Source organism: Coenobita brevimanus, chromosome 25, assembly GCF_032717465.1.
Source record: "Coenobita brevimanus isolate Jiangsu-jjx chromosome 25, ASM3271746v2, whole genome shotgun sequence".
NCBI classification, from domain to species: Eukaryota; Metazoa; Arthropoda; class Malacostraca; order Decapoda; family Coenobitidae; genus Coenobita; species Coenobita brevimanus.
This window is the reverse complement of record NC_136978.1, coordinates 4,600,683-4,623,726: the sequence shown is the minus strand read 5'-3', so window position 1 is coordinate 4,623,726 and position 23,044 is coordinate 4,600,683. Positions and strand designations below refer to the sequence as shown.

Below are 23,044 nucleotides of genomic sequence, written 5' to 3'. Positions count from 1 at the left end.
GTCACTCTCATCTTAAATGTTAGGACCAGCTTGCCAAGCCCTGGGCTCTTACACTCCTCATGGAACAACACAGGGTTAGATGATGATGATTATGATGTTTTCCTTTGGATATCAGTGAGTAATTTATATTAATCTCATGAAAGGATAGTTCTTATTTTTCTCATTGTTACTGTTATTAGGAGTCACATTTAGTGTCTCTACTGTATATTGAACACTTATTGAACATTGATTCACCAGTTTCCATTTGTTCTCACTTTCATATGATGATAAACTTTTTCATGTGATTTGTTTAGTGTCATTTCTTTTACATTATCAGTTTACTATATTTTTTCCTCTTACAGTATTATTAGGGTTAAATGGAAATGTAATTCAGTCAATAGACTGGATATGAATGTTTCTTTACAGAGAATATTTGAACAAAAGAGTTTAGAATTGTGTAACATTTGCAAGAAAATTTATTTATCTTAAATTTTTTTGTTTTCTAATGTCTTTTATAGATGAAGCAAAGGAGCAGCTGATGAATCAAGAGAACTCTCAGAGGGAGGCTCATGCCATGATTCTCAATGACCTGTCCTCTATACAAGAAAATGCATTCAAGGTCTGGCAGAAGCTTGGTAAGTCTTAAATGTGAGTTAACTGCTGTATAATTGTATCACAGGGTCATAAATTCTGTACTGTATATTTTTTTATGTAACCAAATTATGGCACCTGATGGTTTATTGGGTAATTAAGGCACTCCAATTGGATTTAGCTGGTGCAGGTTTATATCCAAGGGGAGGTTGGGGTTTATTGCTCCCGAAATACCACTCAGGAATTAGTGAGGCTGGTCATTCTCATCTTAAATGCCTATCCCTGGGTTCTTATGCTCCTCATGGGGCGACATAGGATTGGATGATGGATGGATATTTTTTATAAAAGTGATTTGCTAAGTGGTAGGTGGGGATGCTCACCATCCACTCACTCGATGTAGTGCTGCTGTCAGGTGTCTGCCCTTTCCTCTCCTTCATCTTTCTTTCCTTCCATCCTCTTCTGTCTTTCTCTCCTTCATTCTTTCCTTGTCCTTCTGCTTACGGGTGACTTTACACTTCCTCTCCTGTCTTTCTTTCCTTCATGCTTTCCTCTTCTTTCTGCCTGTGTGTGATTCTACACTGAATGACAAGCCAAATGGTTTCCTGAACACCAGGAAACGATTTATTACACCGTGTGGTAACCATATAACCAAATTTTGGCGCCTGGTGGTTTAGTCGGTAGTTATTGCGCTCCAATCGGATTGAGTCGGTGAAGGTTTCCATCCTAGGGGTGGTTGGGGTTGATTGCTCATGTAATGCCACTCAGGGATGAGTGAAGCTGGTCACTCTCACCTTAAATGTCAGGACCAACTTGCCTAGCCCCGGGCTCCTACGCTCCTCATGGGGCAATGTAGGATCGTATTATGAATGGATGGATATTTTGCTTGACAGCATAATCATTAGGTGAGTTTATGTGATTGTATTACTGCACAGTACTATTACATACTGGTTTCTAGAAGAAACTTGGTAAGGTTTTCTTCTAAAATTCTTACCGTAAGTGTATTCTTTTATAAATTTAACATGGGTAAATCAGTTAAGCTCATAATATTCCAAATGAGTGAACCAGACCTGTTTCTTCTCATCCTTGCATATAGAAAACTATTGTTGAAAGCTGTGTAAGTGCTGCCAGATTCTCCCAGAAATTCCTGTCTAATTCTTCCAGTTTGGAAAGGCTGTTCTGGGTTGAAAAAAAAAAAAAAAAAAAAAAAAAAAAAAATGGAGATAGTAAGAACAAATGAAAGATGTCTTAAGCTTGAAGGAGTTAAGCAGGTGTACTGTATTATATAAGCCATTCCTCAGATGCCAGCACTCAGAAGATCCTGATGGCTCATGAAGAAACTGTAAATCAGTACAACAAGGTGATGGCTGATCTTGAACGCATGAATGTCACAGTCCACCACCTGTTAGACCTCCTCCATTCCACCCGTGTTGGTGTGGAGAACCGCTTGGCGTGGATTACCTCTCTTCTGGGTGGCACAGACAATACCTTGATTAAACTCTACTCTGCCATACTTCATGTAGCATACTTCCTGGTTGCCATGGTTACTGCTTCATTTCTTCAGGTGGGTTGTAAACGAAACCATGTATTGAGAGGGAAGTTTGAGTTAAGAGAGAATTTACAGAAATGTACTGAGGGGGGTATTTGAGATGTAGAAAATTTACAAACATATATTGGGAGCAATATATGAGAGAGACATCGGAAAATGTAGCGAAATTGGTTATATTAAGGTTTATTTTCTCTGAGAATAGGAGAGAAATATCACTCACATAGTGTATTAGCCCTTATGCTTTGTAATGGGTGACTGACGGGATGTGAGGAATCTACTAGCCAGCGCTCTGTTCCAAATAGTGTTGTAGTTTCTAAGATGCAAAAGTATTGAACATCAGAAGGATCAGAGTACCATTCTCTTATTTTTTTTATACCATGGAACTATAGAACACACTGTATGAGATTAGGATGATGACGTGTCTAGTATTGTAAATTATCAATAATTTCATGTCTACTGATTACCCAGTTTTCCTTTGAAATTGAGTAGGACTTTGGTACCAGTCTCTTAATCTATTGACTTTGATAACATACTGTACTTTTGATTTAATTTTGGTACCTCCAGATGATTACAGTCAGTTTGGGAGAGTTTTTGAGTTGATGTAGTATTATAACCTTACTGTAATTCCTTTACTCCTGGAGGTTTGAAGTTGAATAATATTGTCTGGTGGTAGGGAGACTAAATTAAATCATCATAAGACTGAATGGGTTATCAAGAACAAATGATTTCTCTGTGATGTGAACAGGTGCCATATATGACGCGCCTGGCCATGGTGGTATTGGTGCCACTCAATGCCGTGGCAGAGATACGACATGGCACCAGCCTTCCCTTCTTCACCCTTACCACTCTTCTTGCCTTCTCTATATTCGGTATGTTGTTCCATGTTTATGCAGTATAAACTAAGATTCAAAGTTTTTGAGTCCAAAAGCTTTATGGAAAATGGATTTTGTTTGGAAAGTAGAATGGTAATGATACCTGTGAGAAAATCACGTAAAAAATATGCCTGCAGTACAATGAATAGTAAATGCAGTGAAGCACCTTTTGTTAGTAATGTACAGTACAGCTAATCTCATTTTATTCTGACTTGCCCACAAATAAACATTTTCATCAAATGCACATTGATTGTGTAAGGACAGCTGATATCAACACCCTCTGTTGCATTCATTAAAAAAGAAATGAAAAAAAAATAAAAAGTGGAGTTTTTGGGAAATCAGATTTTTGGATTCAGGAGGTTGTACTGCAGTCATATTCCTGGCAGTTAGATTAAGGAATAAAAACCTGGAAGGGAGAGTTTGAAACTCTTACCCCAAAATAATGATAATACAGTAAAACAAAGACTGGTAAGTTTTGTTTGTTTACATTCCAAAATGAAATGCCTGTTTCTTTCAGTGAATTTGTCATTATCATTTGGATGGAGTGTGTATCAGCGACAGAGAAAGCTCCAAAGTGCGAGTGACAAGGAGAAGAATCAGCACAGTAGAAGCCTGCCTGCTACTGTGTCCCCTCTTCCTGCCTTGAAACAGACCACCAAGACCCAGACTTTGCAGGAGACAACTCTGGACTCGCAGCACACCACTCACAGGTATTAAGTACTTAATAGGTATAGATTATTGATAGTTTACTTATAGGTATAGATTATTGATAGTTTACTATATCCCTAGACAGTTGCCACCCTAACCAGTTTCTCATTTAAAAAATGAGCTTTTTATTGTGTGTTTGGTGGGGTGTCCATCATCCACTCAGTGTTATGCTGCTTGCAGGTGACTTGTGACCTGCCAAATAGTATGGTACTCTGTACTCCAGGGAGCCATTTATTTCACTGATTGGTAACCATATAGCCAGTAAATGAATGTCTAGTAGTCTAGCGGTGCTCAAATGAATGTAGCCCATCATTGTTTAGTAATCTAATTTTATCAAGATTTATTGGTATTTCTGAAATGTGTAAATTCTAATTAAAAATTTATTTACAGTTCTGATTCTGGTAATTCAGTACATCCACTTAATTTGAATGGCATCTCATGTGAAGCTGTGAGGACTGAAGCCAATGACGATTATTCCAGTGATGATGATCCACCCTCGCCATCACCAAAAGATTCACTGTTGCGTAGGAGGTGAGCAGGAGCATGACATGAAAGGGGAATTTCCTGGAGTGAACATGGAACGTGCTGTGAAGTGCTTTTGTGTGTGCATGCTTGTGTGTGTGTTTGGGGTATGAGATTGAGGAATGAATTTCTAATGATTTGTACAAGTATAGTAATGTAGTGCAGAAAGAGCACTGTTGGATCATAGTAGACAGGCTTGATACTGTACTGGTAAAAATCACCAAAGAAGCCTGAGTTTTAGTAAATAGTCTTAACTGGGAGGGTGAGCTAGTGTGTGTGGTATAAGAGATTGATAAGGTATGAAGAGGAGATGGAATAAACTATATTAATGTATCAAATGGTGTGGACGACAGGGGTTGTTCTAGTGTATTGGAAGAGGACTGTTATATCACCACTGTATAAAAAGAAAGGTAGCAAAAAGATTGTAAGAATATATGGGACAGTTTATCTTTGTTCATGTAGGATGTTGTTGGTTACCATTGTCCCTGGGAGCAGCTACCATAAGAATGATGTTTGTCTGTATTCTTTTTAACTGGCCTGACAATCATCACCCTTAGAGAACTCATCCAGAAGTGTAGGATGTCCAGGCTGAGACTCTCATACATTATACAGTAGATCTTATTTAAGATCACTGATTTATTTTTCTCCAACACTCTCCTCCAACTGCTGGAAAGTAATATTACCTGATTATGATATGTGATTAAGTTTCCAGCCCGTGGAAAATCAGCTGTAATATGGCCCACCCCAACACAGGGTGTTCTTAGAAGGAGGTTTAGCATCATTCAGATTGATCGATCGATTAGTTGAGCAAACCAGGAAATGTTTGTACAGGGCAAGTTATAGAGTGTGGGAGACTGAGAAAAGCAATTAAAAGAGTAGAAAGAATAAGAAAAGAAAAAGATTGTGTACATCAGCTACTGTTATTTAAATTCATTTTGCTAGTTGAAAGCATTTGACAAAGAACAGTAAACTATGCTGCCCTCATGGATCTTTAGAGTGCATAAGACAATTGTGAATTTGATGTTTTATGGCAGATATTTATGGAATCAGAAGGATACTAGAGACAGAAAAGGTAGTGTGGTGTTATAGAGTGATGAAGAGAAACACTTGAGTAGTATGGAAATAACAGGATTTAGGACAAGACTCTTACAAACAGTGTTTGAAAGTGACAACTAATAATGTTGCAAGATTAGGACAATTAGCTGCATGGGAGTAGAGAGTTGAGGAGTTTGCAACTGAGAGAGATGTCAAAAAAAAGAAGAGCCACTGAGATAAGAAAAGAGCCGCAAGGAGAGAGCAGCCAGAAGATTAATGTCCCAGGCAAGAGTAATGGATCAGCAAAGTAAAGATTTTACCCAATTCATTTCTGTTGTTATGTCTCAGGGAGTTTCTTCATCTTGTTAAAAGTAATTGAGAAGTTTCAGCTCATTACTCTTGAAAATTTGTTGTAACTTTCCATAGGTTTAAGCTACAGGCATATCATTCTAATGCTACCCTTCCCTTGAAATAGGGTAGATGGGTTAGGTTGATCATGATGATGATTATTGACATGGGGGAAGAGAAAGTGGATGAGGGGGAGGAGGAAAAAAAACTTTAGAACATAATTGATGAATTGTAAATGAACAAGATAGGCACTTTAGATTGATAGAAATGCATGCCCTTGGAATTCAGGCTGGTGAGAAAATGTGATTTGGTTGATTGGTTGGTAACACATGATTTGTATGTTAATGTTTATTTCAGAGTGCTAGGGCGGTTTGGTTCCTCAGCCCAATTGGAGCCAGTAGAGGAGGTTAAAGTGAAGAAAATGGATAAAGAGGAACTTACCACATCCACAGCTACTACTGAGTCAACAGTCAAGGTGATAATTTGCAGTTTACACTTTTTGCAAGACATTATCGTGGTTTCCTTCATCAAGCACATAAAACTGATGTGGATTTTTTGAGTCTTAAGTCAGAGAAGTAGTTGGTTCTTACTGTGTACATAATGCTCTTCAGGTGTTGCAACTGGTCACCCTTGCATAAAATTTTTGGAAGTTTTTAGTCCTAGGACCCTATGCCCCAGATGTGGGAGTAAGGGAGATGACAATGATGGATCTGTACACTACATTTGATATGAATTTGGGCAGTGCAAGTACTAACTCCTTCTCTCCTACCAAGTAATTTTATTTGCCTGAGGAAGAACCTCAGACAGTGAAGAGGTCAGTGAAGGCTGTACATAAAAAGCTCCTCCAGTTAAAAAAAAATTTCATAAGGCATCAGACTGAAGGGCTTAATAATTTGTAATGTTTGTAATGGGATCTTCCCCAGACACTGTAACTGTAATGGGATCTTCCCCAGACACTGTAACTGTAATGGGATCTTCCCCAGACACTCTCACAAGTGCGTCGGCAGCTGCTGGATCAACTAGGGAGCCCCAGAACCACTGGGCGTGGCTGTTTTAACCTCTCCCTTGACACAGCCATCCGAGATTCGGCTTCATCATCGCGCAGGTTAGTACAATGGAGATGCAGTAATCCAGTATTAATGATAATTTTATTTATTTATTTATTAATTATAATTATTATTATTTTTGCTATTACATGGTATTATTATAATTACCATTGGCATATTTATTTTTCACCAACTGGGTGTAGAGCTTGATAACTCATCCTGGGCGTCATTTGCCTTCATTCATACGTTACCACCTCACCCCAAATATCCACTGTTTGTATTGAATACAGGGTAGGGCTGACTCATTAAGGATGGGTATAGTGGTATTAGTAGGGGTGTTTTTGTTGCCTGTTGGTGGGGCTTGAGGAAAATTAGTAAAATCTGGTGCAGATAATGCAGTCAGCTGAGATGGTACTGATGTACTGTATAGACTGCATGAAGAGTGCAAAATTGATAAAAAAGAGTCTAGAAGTGGAGCTAATGAGTTCATGGGGTGAGGAATATGGAGAGCAAGATGGAAATATTGAGTTGGACTAGTTACTTAATTGAGTAACAGGAGGGAGTAGTGATCAGTGGCACTACTGTAGAGAGGCTTTGAGACTGACATCACTGGTATCATAAATTAAGAGGTCTGTTCAAAAAGTATCCAGCCTCATTGTTTTACGAGGATAGGGGAAAGGTTTTGTGTAATGCAGTGCAGGACTTTCGTGTGCATGCGTGATTAATTCCAACTGCCATGAGTGACTCGGTGGCTGTCAGTCAGCCTGTGTTCATGGTCGTGCACCTTACGTTTGTCACGTTCCCCTGCTTGTCACGATAACCTAAGAACAACATTACTGCATCAAATTTTGCCAAAAACTAGGTGATACTCAAGTTGAAAAGGAAGATCCAGCAAGTTTTTGGAAATGAAGCCATGTGGTAATGCACGTGAAGGTGTGGTTTAATGCATCAGAAGTGGCTGAATGTCAGTCGAGATCGACCCACATCCTGGGAGGCCATCAACAAGCAGGAGTGCTGAAAATGTGAAGAAATTCTGTGACTTGGTCACGGGAAATCGTCGGTTGATCGTCAGAGAAATTGTTATTGAAATTGGAATGAGTGATAGATAAGCACACAGAATTTTAACAGATGATTTGGGCATGCAAAGAGTTGCCGCCAAGTTCATTTCAAAGCTCCTTTCACGTGAACAACAAGCTTTGCGGATGAACGTTGCTCAAGACTTGGTGTTTGCAAATCACGATTCAGACTTTTTGAAGACCTTTATCACTAGAGATGAGACTTTAGTGTTTGGGTATGACTCAGAAACCCAAGCGCTGTCATCCCAGGGGAAGTATGCAGTGTCGCTTCAGCCAAAAAAATGCACGACAAGTCTGCAGCAAGGTGAAATGCACTCGCATGTTGTCTTTTTTTTGACTGCTATGAGTGTTGTGCATCTCAGATACACACCAGAAGATCAGACTGTCAACAAACATTACTACCTTGATGTTATTTGTTGCCTTCATGACGCAGTTCGGTGGAAAAGACCAGACCTTTGGAAAGTGGCAAGTTGGAAGCTCGACCATGACAACGCCCCTGTCGATTCTTCTTAACTGATTCAGGAATTTTTGGCCAAGTACAACATCCTGCAGGTCTGACAGGCTCCCTACTCACCAGACATGACTCCTTGTGACTTTTGGTTGTTCTCCAGACTCAAAACTCTGCTGAAAGGTTCCTGATTTGAGACTAGAATAGAGATCATGAATATGACAAAGCACTTGCAGGAGGTACCGAAAACCAGCTTTGAAAAATGTTTGAGGCAGTGGAAATAATGCTGGGCTATGTGTGTTAAGTCATACAGGACCAGCTTTGAGGGGGATTAGTGTCCTGGCTCAACAGGATAGCTATTTACTTTTTAAGAGCCTAAGGTCGGATACTATCAGAACAGACCTCATAACTGTGGAATCAGGATGAGCAGTACAGTAGATAGAGTCTGACTGGGATCTATAATTTTTCATTGGTACTTTAAACTGATTTATTCTTTCTCTTAATGTTGGTTTTATGCTCTTGCATTAATAACCAATGTTTTTATATCTGTTTATTGCAAATTTCTAGTGCATAAATTTGTTGTTGTAGTAGTGTGTAGGAAATTGCTGCTATCTGATGTGACTCATTATCATCTTAATATATGGGGCATCTGGCTTGAGATTCCTGCTGCATGCATTTTGTGTGTACTGGTATGGCTTATCTTTTTGTTTGTTAAAATGCTTAAAATGCTACTAATTTCCCCATGACATAACCAAGTGCCAGTTGACCGTAACTATGATATATTGTGTGGTATGCTGTAATATGATGATATAACTGATACTTTTTACTTTTTGTGGATGTTTTAGTAATATGTCAGATTCTTTGTTGATTAGTAATAGCTTACCAGGTACTTGCAGAGTGAGTATTTTAATATCTGTATTGACACTTATCTCTCTTGGAAATTTCCTTACTGGAGATAATCTTGGCAGAAATACTTCTGATCCCATTGTCTTTTCATCCATGTCTTGGACTGTATATTGCGCTTACTTCTTTATCTCTTGTAAATAAGCTACATTTTACTTTCCTGTTTGTCTGGGACTAATTTTCACCCCAAACTGTATATCTCCTGATTTTCATACATAGTCTTTCTGTGTTGAGTGGATATTAATTTACAGCTTTTTGGGAATGGATGTTAACAGTAGCATAGCTGTTTAACTGTGAAACTCATTGCATTTGCCGTGCTTGGGTCTTTGCGTCACCATTGTTATTGCTTGCCCTGATAAGTAGTTTGCTGTATGCACAGTTGTGGACAAAAACATTGATCCATTTCACTGTGATTGATAATGAGATAGTGAGCATTGTCGTTCAAGCTCAATGATGCAAGCCTCAGAGCCCAACAGGGTTTTCAGAATATTAGGTAAGAGTTTTGTATTTGTTCTGCAAAAAAGTGGCGTGATAGTACTGTCCACAGCTGTTCATGGTTTTGTGTGTGGTACATGGCTTTGTGTATTAAAAAAGGATGTATGCTTAGTTTGCAGTGTACTGGATATGTAATGAAACACAGTGTGCACATTGAGTGATTTTAAGTTGTAAGTGGAGGGGCCCAGCGTCTACTCATTTGCTGTAGTGCTACCTTCAGGTACCGTAGTTTTGTGTGAGCTACAGGTACTGGAAACCATATGATATATGTGGATGGTAACTATATAACCAGAAAGATGCCTGGTGGCTTAGTGATTAAGGTGCTTCAGCTGGATGTGACCCATAAGAATTAACCCATTAGCTCCCAAAGTCCCTGGGCGAGGGACTGTGGTGGCAGGGTACTAAGCGCTCTGCCCTCCGCCTGTCGGCTCATAGGGGTTCCCTACTTTATTAACTTTTGAAAATTCCCAGTTCTGTCCTATGTTGAAGACACAGGGCTCAAATGGGTTAACATTCCTGGGGTAGTTGAAGTTTATGGCCCACACAATGCCACTTAAGGAAGAGAACTGGTCACCCTTTCCATAAATATCAGGACTGTGAAGCATTGCCCCAGGCCCTTGTGCTCCTGATGGGACAAAAGGATTTTTTGATACTGTATATGGAAAGATTATAGTTGAGTAGTGTCTGCTGTAAAACATTTTCTTCTTTTGTGGGTGGGATGTTCATTACTTGTAGATATCTGTTGATAATTGTTCACCCATTATTTGAGTATCATCCTTTAATATAACATTAAATCTCTATAATATAGAATCTCCAAACACAGTTACTGCAAGAGAGAGAGAGAGAGAGAGAGAGAGATTGTCACTACGGTAAACAACACTGGCTTGTCCATTTCACGAAGCAATACGTAGCGTAAATTATTTACGACATGAAAACGAAATTTGAAAATATACATTTGGCCATTAGTCATTGATTATTCCACCTTTGACTTACTGTACCACTATTGTTGAACTTGGCATGCTGCCAGGCAATTTTGCAAAATGTATGAAATGTACACTGACAGCTGTCCTCACTGGCCAGACAGCTGTCTTTGATAATCTGCATTTTCTTGGGGTTTTACCCTTTATTGTGGTAGGTGGGGGCGCTCACCATCCACTCACTCAATGTAGTGCTGCTCTCGTGTGTCTGCCCTGTCCTCTCCTCCATCCTTCTTTCCTTCCATCTTCTTCTATCTTTTTTTCCTTCATTCTTTCCCCGTCCTTCTGCCTACGGGTGACTTTACACTCCCTCTTCTGTCTTTCATTCCTTCATTCTTTCCTCTTTCTTCTGCCTATGGGTGACTCTACACTGAGTGACAAGCCAAATGGTTTCCTGTACACCAGGAAACAATTACAATGCTGGGTGGTAACCATATAACCAAATATTGGCGCCTGGTGGTTTAGTGGGTAATTATTGTGCTCCAATTGCATTGAGCCAGTGAAGGTTCATATCCAAGGGGTGGTTGGGGTTTATTGCTCATGTAATGCCACTCAGGGATGAGTGAGGTTGGTCACTTTCATCTTAAATGTCAGGACCAACTGCCTAACCCCGGGCACCTATGCTCCTCATGGGGCAACGTAGGATTGGGTGATGGATGGATGGATGGATTTACCCTTTATGAACCAGAGTAATCAAAGCACTCCTTTCTTTCTTGTGAAGCTTTCTGAGCTCCAGTATGATACCAGGGGGAAGACAAAACCGTCAAAAACAAATCGGCAATCAGTGTTTACATTAAGATTTTTTATTGTGTCAGGACTAATCCATTGATTTTCTATTTCACACTTCAGGGAGGTATGGGTTTGTGAGTCATTGCACCATTAGCAATACTCATTATCTGCGAGGTACTGGTTCATTTTCAAAATCACGGATAAATAACCATCATGGAGTCACATCAGGAGGTTACATAATCCATTGCCGTGGCAATCCCCCCCCCCCCTTTATTTTTCTTTTGTCTAGTCCGGCTTATCTTTTCCAGCTTTAGTCTTTCTCTCCTGCCAACACATTGGAGCCTAATAAGCTCCAGAAGGAGAGAAGGAATGCTTTGATCAGATGATGAAAGTCTACCGTCAGATGAGTCAAAACAACTGTCAAGGCACATTTTGCACATTTCGTGAAACTGTCTGGCAGTATGCCAAACCCAACAGTAGTGGTACTTTAAGCCATGAGAGGGATGACCAATGATAATAGTCAAATGTATTATCTTTGTTTTGTTTTCATTCTGTAAGTACAGTAATTTAAATTATATATATGATGGTGAAATGGGCAGGCTGATGTTTACTATACTAACTGGACTTTTTTTTTTTTTTTTCCCCAAAGCTGTACATACATTTGTTTATAAGAAAATGTGACTTGTATTTACAAAAATGAGAGAAAATACAAAGTGGGAGAGCTGTCAATAGCATGCCCAGTGAATTAGGCCACAGTCATTGACACATCACTCAAGCCATGAATCTGGATTCCCCCATTGCTGCATAACCATTTGTACAGAGTGGATTAGATGAGAAGGAATGTGATTTGTAAAAAGTGTGAAGGAAGTTTCTTGATGCATGGGTAGAAAAATATGTGTTTAGATGTCTTGGCCATATGGAGAAAATGAGTGCTAGATAATGTTGTGAAAAGTTATACATGAGTGAGTCTTAATTTGTGGTGTGTGGTAAGTCAAGATGAAGGTGGGTGGATCTGGTAAATGAGTGGGTGAGAAGTATGGTAGGAAGTTGACAAGGGCTGGAAGAATTAAGTATGGAAGAAGACATAAAAGATTTTGCGTCCCGTTTTAATGTTACAGGTGATGGAATGACTATATATGGCAGGTGTATATAATGCACATCAATAGAAAAAGTTACTGTACTAAAAATGTTTATGTTGATGGTTAGGCTTGCAAGATTGAGTCAAGATCCAGTGCCGGAATGATGTGTGAATGAATGCGTGATCCATTTCACTGCCATGCTGTTGATAATTTTTCCACTTTGTACTCTTTCATTGTTTGTAGGTTCTACTCACCCCATCTTGAGATGTGAAAAAAGTTAGGATGATGATGATATTGGTAATGATTATGATTACAGTATCTTTTTCCCCTTCCTGCATCTGCCTACATGCACTACTGTATCGTATTTAAAAAAAATTTGGTTGCATTGCTGCCTGCATTGTACTTGTATATATTAGTTTGGCATGTCCCTTGCTCTTCATTTGTCCAGTCATTTTCTTCTCCAAAACTGTTGTGTGGATTATTATGAAACTTAGCATGCTGTTGTATGATTTATTATGAAACAGCATGCATACTTGGCAGATGTTTGCAGTTTTACTTTGGTAAGATATAGGTACTGTGCTTTAGTTATCAGAATATTTGTGGTGCACCAGTTGGTGACATTCATACTTCATTGATAAAACATATCGTGTGAAGGTAAAGTTTTTGTGTGCTGTCATACTGTGTAATAACAGTCTTACAAAGTGCTATCCAAAACTTTCCAGACTAATGCTATATAAAACTGAAAACTCCCCATAGCTCCTATTGGCTGCCATCACCCTCGAAGTACAGTAGTTCCTTTGCACATTGATGCAGCAGTCCCAGCACTTCCTCCATTGCTGGAACGCTTCCTGGAAGTCTTTCTTGTTGAGAGTATCGAGTACTGCAGGCTATTCCTTCTTGATGTCCTCAGTGGTATCAAAATGACGTCCTTTCAGCTTGATCTTCATTTTGCGGAACAGAAAGAAGCCACGGGGGGCCAAATCTGGCAAGTAAGGAGGGTGGGGAACGATAGCCATGTTGTTCTTAGCCAAAAACTGCTGGATGTTGAGTGCACTGTGAGCCGGGGTGTTGTCATGGTGAAGCAGTCACTTGTTCTCTCTCCAAAAGTTGGGGTGTCACTTTCTCACATCATCATGCCGTCGCCGTAAAACATCACAGTAGAAGTTGGAATTGACAGTTTGGCCAGCTGGGACAAATTCTTTGTACACAATCCTCTCTGATGTCAAAGAAAACGATCAGCATGCTCTTGACATTGCTGTTCACCTGTCTGGCCTTTTTGAGTCTTGGTGAGGCTGTCCAGCCAAGAGACTGCTCACCAAACACCTGTCGAATCATTGCTAGGGTCTCTGTTACATTTTCTCTGACTTTCGCACAAAATTTGATGCAAATTCTCTGTTCCTTTCTTATATCCATCTCAAAAATTGCCAGAAGACACGTGCATGACAGCAAACAAACGAGCGTCACTAATCTCTGTGTTCCCCTAGCTCCAAGCCGCTTGGCACACTGACACGCAATGCATATTAGTACTGCCTTTGTGTGTGTGTGTGTGTGTGTGTGTGTGTGTGTGTGTGTGTGTCCGACCCTGGGCATAGGCTTCACAGCTCGTTCCTAAGGCCCAGTAGTTCTCCTACATCCATACAACTCCACCTGTCACCACTTCGGCACTAATACCCACCATCCATGTTGAATACATGCTAGGGCCGTCTCATACAGGACTGGTGTATTGGTATTAGCAGGGGTGTTTTTACCACACGTCAGCGGGTCAGCTAATAGATCAGTAAAGTCTGCTTTAATGAAATTCAAATCCTTAAACTGTTCCCTGCCCCAGCTGGGACTCGAACCTGGGTCCAATAGGACTGCATGCCAACTCTCTACTGATTTGGCCACCGCCTACCCAAGAGGCACATTGCGCTACTACAACCCGTTTAGGAGTCGCGATCCCAGTCTGGAAAATTTTGGATAGCGCCTCGTACTGTAGTTAAGTTTTAGCCCCTTCAGTCAGAGGTCTATCCTAAGTTGAGTAACATTTTGTGGTAGTAGCCAAAATAAAGTTGGAGTAATACATCTGAATGGAGGGGTTAAGAATGCAAGGAAGACTTTAAACTTTGTAGAGCTAGACACAGCAGATTCAATTCAATTCTGAGCCAGATAACTGTTTAAAAGTTTCAGAGAATGAGTAGTCAGTTTGGGAGCGTGTTTGTGATGAATCATGGTTTTAATATAGTAATGTATTGCCCTTAATAATGCTTTGATCTTCCGCCACATTTCAACCCATCAACCTGTCACGTTGTGCTGTGTGGCATTATAGCAACACCCCCTCCAGAAGCCTAACACCACGTCGGTTATGTACATCAGTGTGCCGGACTGGACAGTTGTGCCGCAACACTGTAATGGGGAATTCTCAGCACTGCCACATCCATTCCCGCAGTGCCTCGATCTCCCCCTCACCCTCAAGAATTTCAAGAAGATCCACTCCTGTAGTTTCATGAACATCTGTCAATTCTAGATTAATTGTCATTCCATGTATACAGTAGCACAGTGGACTTCTCTTTTTTTTTTTTTTTTTTTCTAAATAGTAATTTCCCCCCCTCAGGTTTAGCAGCGTTCAAGCCTTTTAAAAAGTTCTCACCTCTGTGGCTGTGGCTTTGTGAGTCATACAATACTCCATAAGGGTTTGGTTCCTTGTTTATGCTGCTAAATCATAGCTGTTTTAAAATTCCATTCCATTTTTGCTTCTTAGGGTATTTCTGAGTACCCACTGAGTGATTGTTAGCCTTAACATTGTGCCTAATAAGATATATTTGATCAAGTATTTAGAAGTCTGAAATAGTAAATTGAATTTTGGTTTATTTATTTATTAATTTATATTTTAGTGTTGTCATTCCATACAATTACAAGTGTTGTAGCAACACATGAGTGAAATCAACAGTGTAGGAAAGATAAATAGTACAATACTTCCTTTTCTGTGGAGATACATTAATAAATGCAGGTACCAGCCTAATTATGCCTGGAGTAAATGAATGAGTGATGATAAGATTTTAATGAAAAGAAATGTGGTAAATGAATGAAGATGCCCGATATTGATGCTGGTAGTGCTTATGTATATACACCATTTTCAAATTTTACACAAAATTACATTATGCCAAGTAGGCCAATATGCTAAAAATAATGCTTGTCATATTTTTCTTTGTTTATTTTTTCAGTTCATTATCATTTGTCTGAGTTGTAAGTGTCAGCATATTTTTTGTACCTCATTGGCTAGGGATATGTATATGGCAAGAATGATAATGTAGTTTGTGAATATTTTTGTGAACACAATTTAAAAACATAGTTTTAGACATTGCAAATTGTCATAACATAATGAATTTTTATTACGTCACTTCTCATTTATAGTAGATATTAACTAGGTTTTTAATGGATAAAAATATTGACTTATGAAACTGGTGTCCTTCTGAACGACAACATTGATTTAGTCTTTGTGGTTGTATTGAATGTGATGTATACAGTATACTGTACTTATTTTTATGTATATGCCAATTCTAGTTTTTGTTGAGTCAGTAATTTAGGTCATTATTACATTAATAATCTTTGTCATTAATAAACATTTTTTACAATACTTTAATAACTTGTGTATGTAACTCTCGTTAATAGTGTTTTGAAGCACTGCATGGGTTTCACAGTAAACTGCTGTGATTTTCTTGTAAAGTATGGATTGACCAGTTGTTATATACAGCAAAGCTAGTGGTGCATACACAGTACATTAGTGCCTGAAAATATCACCTGGAGGTCACACAGGTATACTGTGCATCTAGAAAGATAGTATTTGATGCACACTTTTTTCAGCCTTCATCACCTGATGGCTGCTTCCCAAGTTGTATGTTCTTCTACAGCACTCTTACAGCAGTCTGTTTCCATATCCTAAGGTCCTTTTCTGAGGACTTCATCCTTTATTATTTTTGTTTTTTCCACAGAGGTATTCCCTTCCATGTTCATGGTTGTATAGTGGGTTGCCCAGTTTCCATCACCTTCCTTCTCTCTAGCTTCACATCATCTCAGCCTAACTGTATGCATTACTTCATCAGCACTGTCAGTGCCAAAGTGTCCTTGTACAGTAATTCTGCCCATATGCAACTAATCCATATTGGTGCATGTCGGTTTTCAGTCTTTGTAATCATTCTCATTCCTTCTCAGCAGCTTGCATTATCTTGTCAGACTGCTTCAAACTATAATGGTTGGAGTTCTCAGGTGTTTCTTCCATTGCATTATAAACATTAAGCTTAAATTTTACTCACTTTGAGTCCTCATTACTGTTATATTGGTTCCTTCTTCTCTGCATAAATATATACGGTATGCCCAGGATATAATGAACAGATTGGTACCAGACCCTTGATGTTAAAGCTGATAGTTTGTTAAAGCCAAACACCATACTGTTTGGTATTTTCTCTGGAATCGTGGCCTTCACTGAACAAAGATCGTTAAATATAGAGCAACATTTGGCCGCACAGTCGTACACAGTTACATGCAACTAGCTCTATATGGCTCTTTTTCTCAATAAGTGCTCTATTTATGGCTCCTTTCATGATGCCAGTCATCCAGAGACTGATGCGGCGTTCTGCAGGATGCGGAGGTGTGTGTGTGTGTGTGTGTGTGTGTGTGTGTGTGTGTGTGTGTGTGTGTGTGTGTGTGTGTGGGTATGCCATGCTGGTTGGGGTTTCCCACACATCCATTCTTTTACTGAATGAAAATTCGTTAAATAAACTTAACATTTGGCCTGCTCAAAGTGGTTGTTAAAACTGAAATTCGTTATATCTACAGTGTAGTTTTTGTTTTTGAAGGCTCTGATGTGCTTGCATGCATCGGCCTTGGTCACCTAATGGCGGTTCTCTCCATGCTGCTCAATCTCTGGCAGCTTCCCTATTTAGTCCCATGACCCTGAGGTCACACTCGGTGATCTTGCCCCAGGTCTTATTCAGTCTGTCTCTCACTACCCTACCCCCAACATTAACACTTCTCACTTTCTGCACCCAGTTATCATCCCCCATCCTCTCCATATTCCCAAACCATCTCAATCTGCTTCTCCCCATCACAACGCCAATACACTCCAGTCCCATTCTACCTCTCAACTCTTCCATCGTAAACATAGCTCCTCCAGGCCTTGTGCTCAAGGCTCACTGTCCACCTAATCATTGCCATTTCAGTACGTTTGAGTCTGTGAATATCCTCTTCCTTTACTGCCCAGGTCTCACTACCATGCAGCATTACACTTCTAATACTTGCTGCATACAAAGATCCCTTACTATGGAGGGAGAGCCCTCTCAGTGTCAGGAGAGGCAACATCTCCCTGAATTTCTTCCAACCATTCCTCACTTTAGCCACAGAGCTGGCTCTTGCCCTACCTCCAGCATATACCGTAACATGTCTCCCAAATAACAAATCTGTTTCACACACTGATGAGACTCGCCAACAAGTTCAATCCTGTAAATATATATATATATATATATATATATATATATATATATAATATATTTATAAGAAGTTTTCCCCAGGTAGATGACCACTGTATTTATCCATCTACATTACCTTATCCCTGTATTTTTTCCCTCTGTTGCATCATTTCCACCCTCCAGTCTTTCATATCTTACTTTTCTCTCTGCAGAATTTCTCAGCTTAATTAATTTCTCCTTACTTCTCACATTGTCATTGTCATGGTCGTCGTCCCTTATTCCTCCCTAAAGAAGGAGTGAGGTAGTATCCAGAAGTAAGGAAGAAAATACAAGAAACTTGGAGAACCTCTGTCAGCATCTTTTAACCACCCATCTTGCCCCGTCCCCTCATCATCCCACTCATCACCCCACTTTTCAGTTCATTCCTCACCATGTTCCCTTTCCTTCTTTGTGCACGGGTCGAAGAGTAGAAACCTTTGCCTTTTCCTAGTTTTTCTTCATATTTACATTTTAATTTTCCTAATATTTCTCATTTCTTCATTATTTTTTGTTTCATCCTGTAAGCACCTCCCATTCACATTTCCGTTTTATTCCACTCACATATTCTTTATTTGTACATAATTCCACTCTTCTTTATTTCCTCTAAATTCCACTCTCCTTGTATCTCCCCTTCCCTTCTCTCATTCCGTCCTCTATCCATCTTCACCTTTATCTTGTTTTCTCATATTCGTCATTTCTTATTTCATTTTCTCTTCCTCCATCCAACTCCTCTCCCCTTCCCAATCCCCCCCTTCCCAATCCCCCTTTTCCTTCCACTTCCTCCTTTCTCCTTTTCCATTCCCTCCTCTCCCCCACCCCTATTCCTTTCCCTCCACTCCTCCCCTCTCGTCCCCTCCCCCTTTTTTCCCCACTTCCCACCCTCTTACCCCTTTCCCTTTTCTTCCCATCCTCTGCGTACCCCATTTCCTTCCTCTTCACTTTCCCTCACCATTTCCTTTCCTTCTTACCCATTTTCCTTTCCTTCCTCTTCCTTCCCCTCACCTCCTTGTCCCCTTTTCCTTTCCCTCCGCACCTTCACCCCTTATCTTTCCCCTCCCTCTCACCCCTTGTCCTTCCCTTCCTTCCTCCCCTCCCTCTCTCCTCTTTTCCTTTCTCCCCCCCTTTCCCCTCCTTCTCATCCCTTGTCCTTTTCCTCTCCTGATCCCTTCACTCCCTTTCCTTTCCTTCCCCATCCCTCCCTCTCTTCTTTTCCATTCCCTCCCTTCCCAACATTCCTTTCCCTCTCATACTTTTACTCCTTTCCCTCCCATACTTCTACTCCTTTCCCCTCCCATCCTTTCACTCCTTTCCCCTCCCATCCTTTCACTCCTTTCCCCTCCCATCCTTTCACTCCTTTCCCCTCTCATCCTTTCACTCCTTTCCCGTCCCATCCTTTCGCGCCTTTTCCCTCCCCTCTCATTCCCTTCTTTCCCTTCCTTTCCTTTCCTTTCACTCCCCTCCCGTCCCCTCCCAACACTCCTCCTCCTCAACTAGCCAGACAACAGCGCTCTAAGTAGCTCCACTGCGACATTTCAGCTTCACGATATCGCCACACAAAAGTGGGGGAATGAACTCTTTGCTTTGCTTCAAACGCCCTCATAAAGGAAAAATAGAGAATGAGCGGTGTGGTTGGTGGTGGGGTGTTTTTTTTTTTTTTTTTTTTTTGTGTGTGTGTGTGTGTGTGTGTGTGTGTGTGTGTGTGTGTGTGTGTGGGAGCGGGTAAAATGATCTCCATTACCCCGGCCGAGCCCTTACTATCCCCCTCCCCTCCGTAGCCTCCTCTTCCTCTCCTTGTCCCCCTGTCTGTCTCCTTCCTTCCCATTTCTCCATTCCTCTCCCCACTTCCAACCTCCCTTTTGATCTCCCTTTCTCCCTCCCCCGTCTCCCACTTTCCATCCTCACACTCCCTCTCCCCGATCTCCCTTCCATCCTCCCTCTCCTCCTCCTCCGTCTCATCCCTTCATACTTCCCCCCCCTTCCCCCATGTCCTCTCTCCTTCTATCCCTTCCTCGTCCCTCCTCTCTCCTTCTCCCCCTTTCCCGTCCATCCTCTCTCCTCTTCTTCCCCCCGTCTTCTCCCTTCTCCCTCATCCTCCGTCTCCTCTCTCCTCCCCCTTCCCCTCCTCTCTCCTCCCCCTTCCGCTTGCCTCCTCCCCCTCCCGAAATATTACCGCTACGAGTATTTGAGAGGGAAGCAGGCAGGGATTCTAAGGTGGAAGTTTCGGTGGGTTGAAGTGCCAGGCTCGAGAGGAGCCGAATAAAATCATATATTTATTTTCATTTTATAGAACCAACCTTTTGTTATTTTACTGTACCCGAGTTTCGTCCTCTATACGTGTTTTTGTTTTTATAAGAAAATAGAGGTACTGCATATTTACCTTTTTCCCGGATGCTTGTGTTTTTGGGATTTATATTTAGGCAAACACCCAGTGGCCCAGCTATGGAGGGGCCTGCGGGGCCCGGACCCCCCCTACCAATTAGAGCCTTTGTTCCTCCCCTGCGGCCTGCCATTTGAAATTTCGGATTATTTACTTTGTGGACAGTGTCTAACATTGTTCCCCCCACCCCCGCTGTCCCCCCAATTGAAATTTCTGATTATTTAATTTGTGGACAGTCTAGCATTGTTTCCCCCTCCCCTTCCAGATAGGCCTTGGCTCCCTCGGCCCCCCATCCGTCGAAACCTGACTACTCCACTGCTAACACCAGAAAATTTTGTTTCAGCTGAGAAGTCTAGCATTCAAAGGCACAAGGTCTATCGAGTAACGTTTTCTCCGCTGTTGGTGTACAAAGGAACTGTATTTTGGCCAACACAAGGTGCTTCTGTTTGGTCAAGGGAAATGCTGGCGGCTAAAGATTTAACTTCATGAGTCTAGGTGGATTCGTACTACCACCAGGTGATTTTATTCAGCTTTGGAGATCTTGATGGAGGGATGGGGTTGACATTAATCGTTTCAGAACCACATTTCACTCTCTGAGCTGAATGCGGTCGTCTGATGAAATTAATAAGTCGTTGGATTTGTGGAGAAAGCAGTCTCCATTACTCCCTTCACAGCCTCATTTCAGTCCCGAAACTGAAAGATATCGCCTGAAGATTGAAAGAATGAAATTAAAATACGTTGGGGGAATCAAAAGGTTATCCTCATATTCCCGGCCCAGTGAAGGGAACCAGTAAAATGACTTCAAAAATAAATGATCTGCCTCTTATCTAGGGCACGCGGATGTCCTTCTGGGCCCGTATTCTTGTCGGGTAAGGAAGATCCTTAACACCTTTTCCTAAGCGATTTATCTCTTATTATTCGTTACTATATTCTGTTTTTCTTAAATCTTTCTAATACAGCCATACTCTGCAAAAGTAAGTTACAAAAGGATATTAACCAGCCACATCCAGAAATAAGTTGCTGAGGAAGAGGTGTTAGGGGGACTCCTAAACCGACGAGAATACCGGCCCTGGTTTGGTTTGGGTTCGATTTTGTTTCTTTTATTAAACATTCCAGAGTATTTATTTATTTATTTGCAATATTTATAATTCTGGCCGCCATCGCGAAGTAGTAAACAAAAACCGTATTGTTACCCACAGGTTCGATGACATGACCTGAGCGCTGTGTTTCGTGTGATTTAATACGTTGGGTAATTAAGGGGAATTGAAAAGCCAATCATGTAATATTACTCTGATGAATAATATAACGGGAGTAATCTAATTTTAGTCGTATCCGCTCCGAAATCGTTATTGAAGAAAAGTGCTACATAAAACAATGCCCCTTCAGGTATTACTAGTACACCATTGAACACCATACTACATCACAGTTATTACTACCATCACTCAGCCCCATGATTCGTGTAATCCATATTGTTAGCTAAAACCAGGCCCCTTTTCTGCCTGTGATGGTAACCTGGGCCCCTTTTCTGCCTGTGATGGTAACCTGGGCCCCTTTTCTGCCTGTGATGGTAACCTGGGCCCCTTCTCTGCCTGTGATGGTAACCTGGGCCTCTTTTCTGCCTGTGATGGTAACCTGGGTCCCTTTTCTGCCTGTGATGGTAACCTGTGCCCCTTTTCTGCCTGTGATGGTAACCTGGGCCTGTTCTCTGCCTATGATGGTAACCTGGGCTCCTCCTCTGCCTATGATGGTAACCTGGGCTCCTTCTCTGCTTATGATGCTTCTATTTTCATGCTGTTTTTCTTACCGCTATTAATATTACGGCGGTTTAAACCTACATACTTGGCATCCTAGAGTCTTACAGTGGCTATTTTTGTACGTTGACACAGCCTATCTGCTACTGACTGAAGCATTCTGCCATTAACTCAGTCACCCCCGTAAAAATCAAGGGACCATGATAATAACCTTCACTATACTTCGTTCACCATAAATTGGAGGTTTTCGTCATTTTGCAGCTTCTCTCCTGTCTCTCAGTGGCTGAATACGACCATACTGCAACTCTGCATTCTTTCCATTGCACTTCATCCTGGTTAGCATCATATTCTGGTGTTAATTTATTGTTCAGCATGCAAGAGGAGACGGTAATTTCACGCCTAGTTGAAGTAAATAGAGTATACAACGATATTACCCCGTAAACCCAACCATATAGTCATCACAAACAACGCCATTTGTTGCCATGACTAAATTTGCTGTTTATGTAGTCATTCCCAGTCCATAACATTTTTACCACTACAGAGCCCACCACCACGATAGTCACCATTACCACTAGCATGGGAAAGGGCTCCATAGTGGAATAAAAATAATATCACATTTCGAGGGCCTTATCATCAGAAACATCATCGCAGCGCCGTATCATAATATCACATATGAACATCGTATTGCCCTAATCATTATTACGAGGTACATCACCAAAGTGCCGTATCATAACATCAGAGACTCACCGCAGCATAGCGAAGGAACTGTTAGTCATCGTCAGTACAGAACATCACTACAGTAGTCAAGCAGCACTCACCCCAGCAGTCAGCAGTGCACACCATCACCATTAGTCAGCATACACGCATCTCCTAGTCATCACCACCATCACCAGCATACATTATCACCGGTACCATACACCAGTCATTACTAACAGACATCACCATCACACCACCACCACATCCCAATCAGCACAAGCACCACACGCACACATATATACTGTACACCTGTCAGCATCACCTCCCACCACCACCACCTCAGCAGTCAGCACACAGCACAGCACAGCACAGGGGCGGGGGCG

The 23,044-nt window shown here is 41.0% G+C and overlaps 1 protein-coding gene across 1 annotated transcript in view; it reads left to right on the top strand.

Moving 5' to 3' along the window:
* Positions 1 to 22,065, top strand: part of LOC145393682 (uncharacterized) — a 31,243-nt gene extending 9,178 nt beyond the window's left edge. The window contains exons 6-15 of the mRNA XM_080267730.1: positions 498 to 614; positions 1,869 to 2,131; positions 2,862 to 2,985; positions 3,506 to 3,698; positions 4,087 to 4,227; positions 5,959 to 6,076; positions 6,585 to 6,706; positions 7,795 to 7,977; positions 14,663 to 14,741; positions 21,691 to 22,065. Coding sequence (XP_080123856.1) covers positions 498 to 614; positions 1,869 to 2,131; positions 2,862 to 2,985; positions 3,506 to 3,698; positions 4,087 to 4,227; positions 5,959 to 6,076; positions 6,585 to 6,706; positions 7,795 to 7,977; positions 14,663 to 14,741; positions 21,691 to 22,065 — 1,715 coding nt within the window. The remainder of the gene's footprint in view (positions 1 to 497; positions 615 to 1,868; positions 2,132 to 2,861; positions 2,986 to 3,505; positions 3,699 to 4,086; positions 4,228 to 5,958; positions 6,077 to 6,584; positions 6,707 to 7,794; positions 7,978 to 14,662; positions 14,742 to 21,690) is intronic.
* Positions 22,066 to 23,044: the final 979 nt, after the last annotated feature.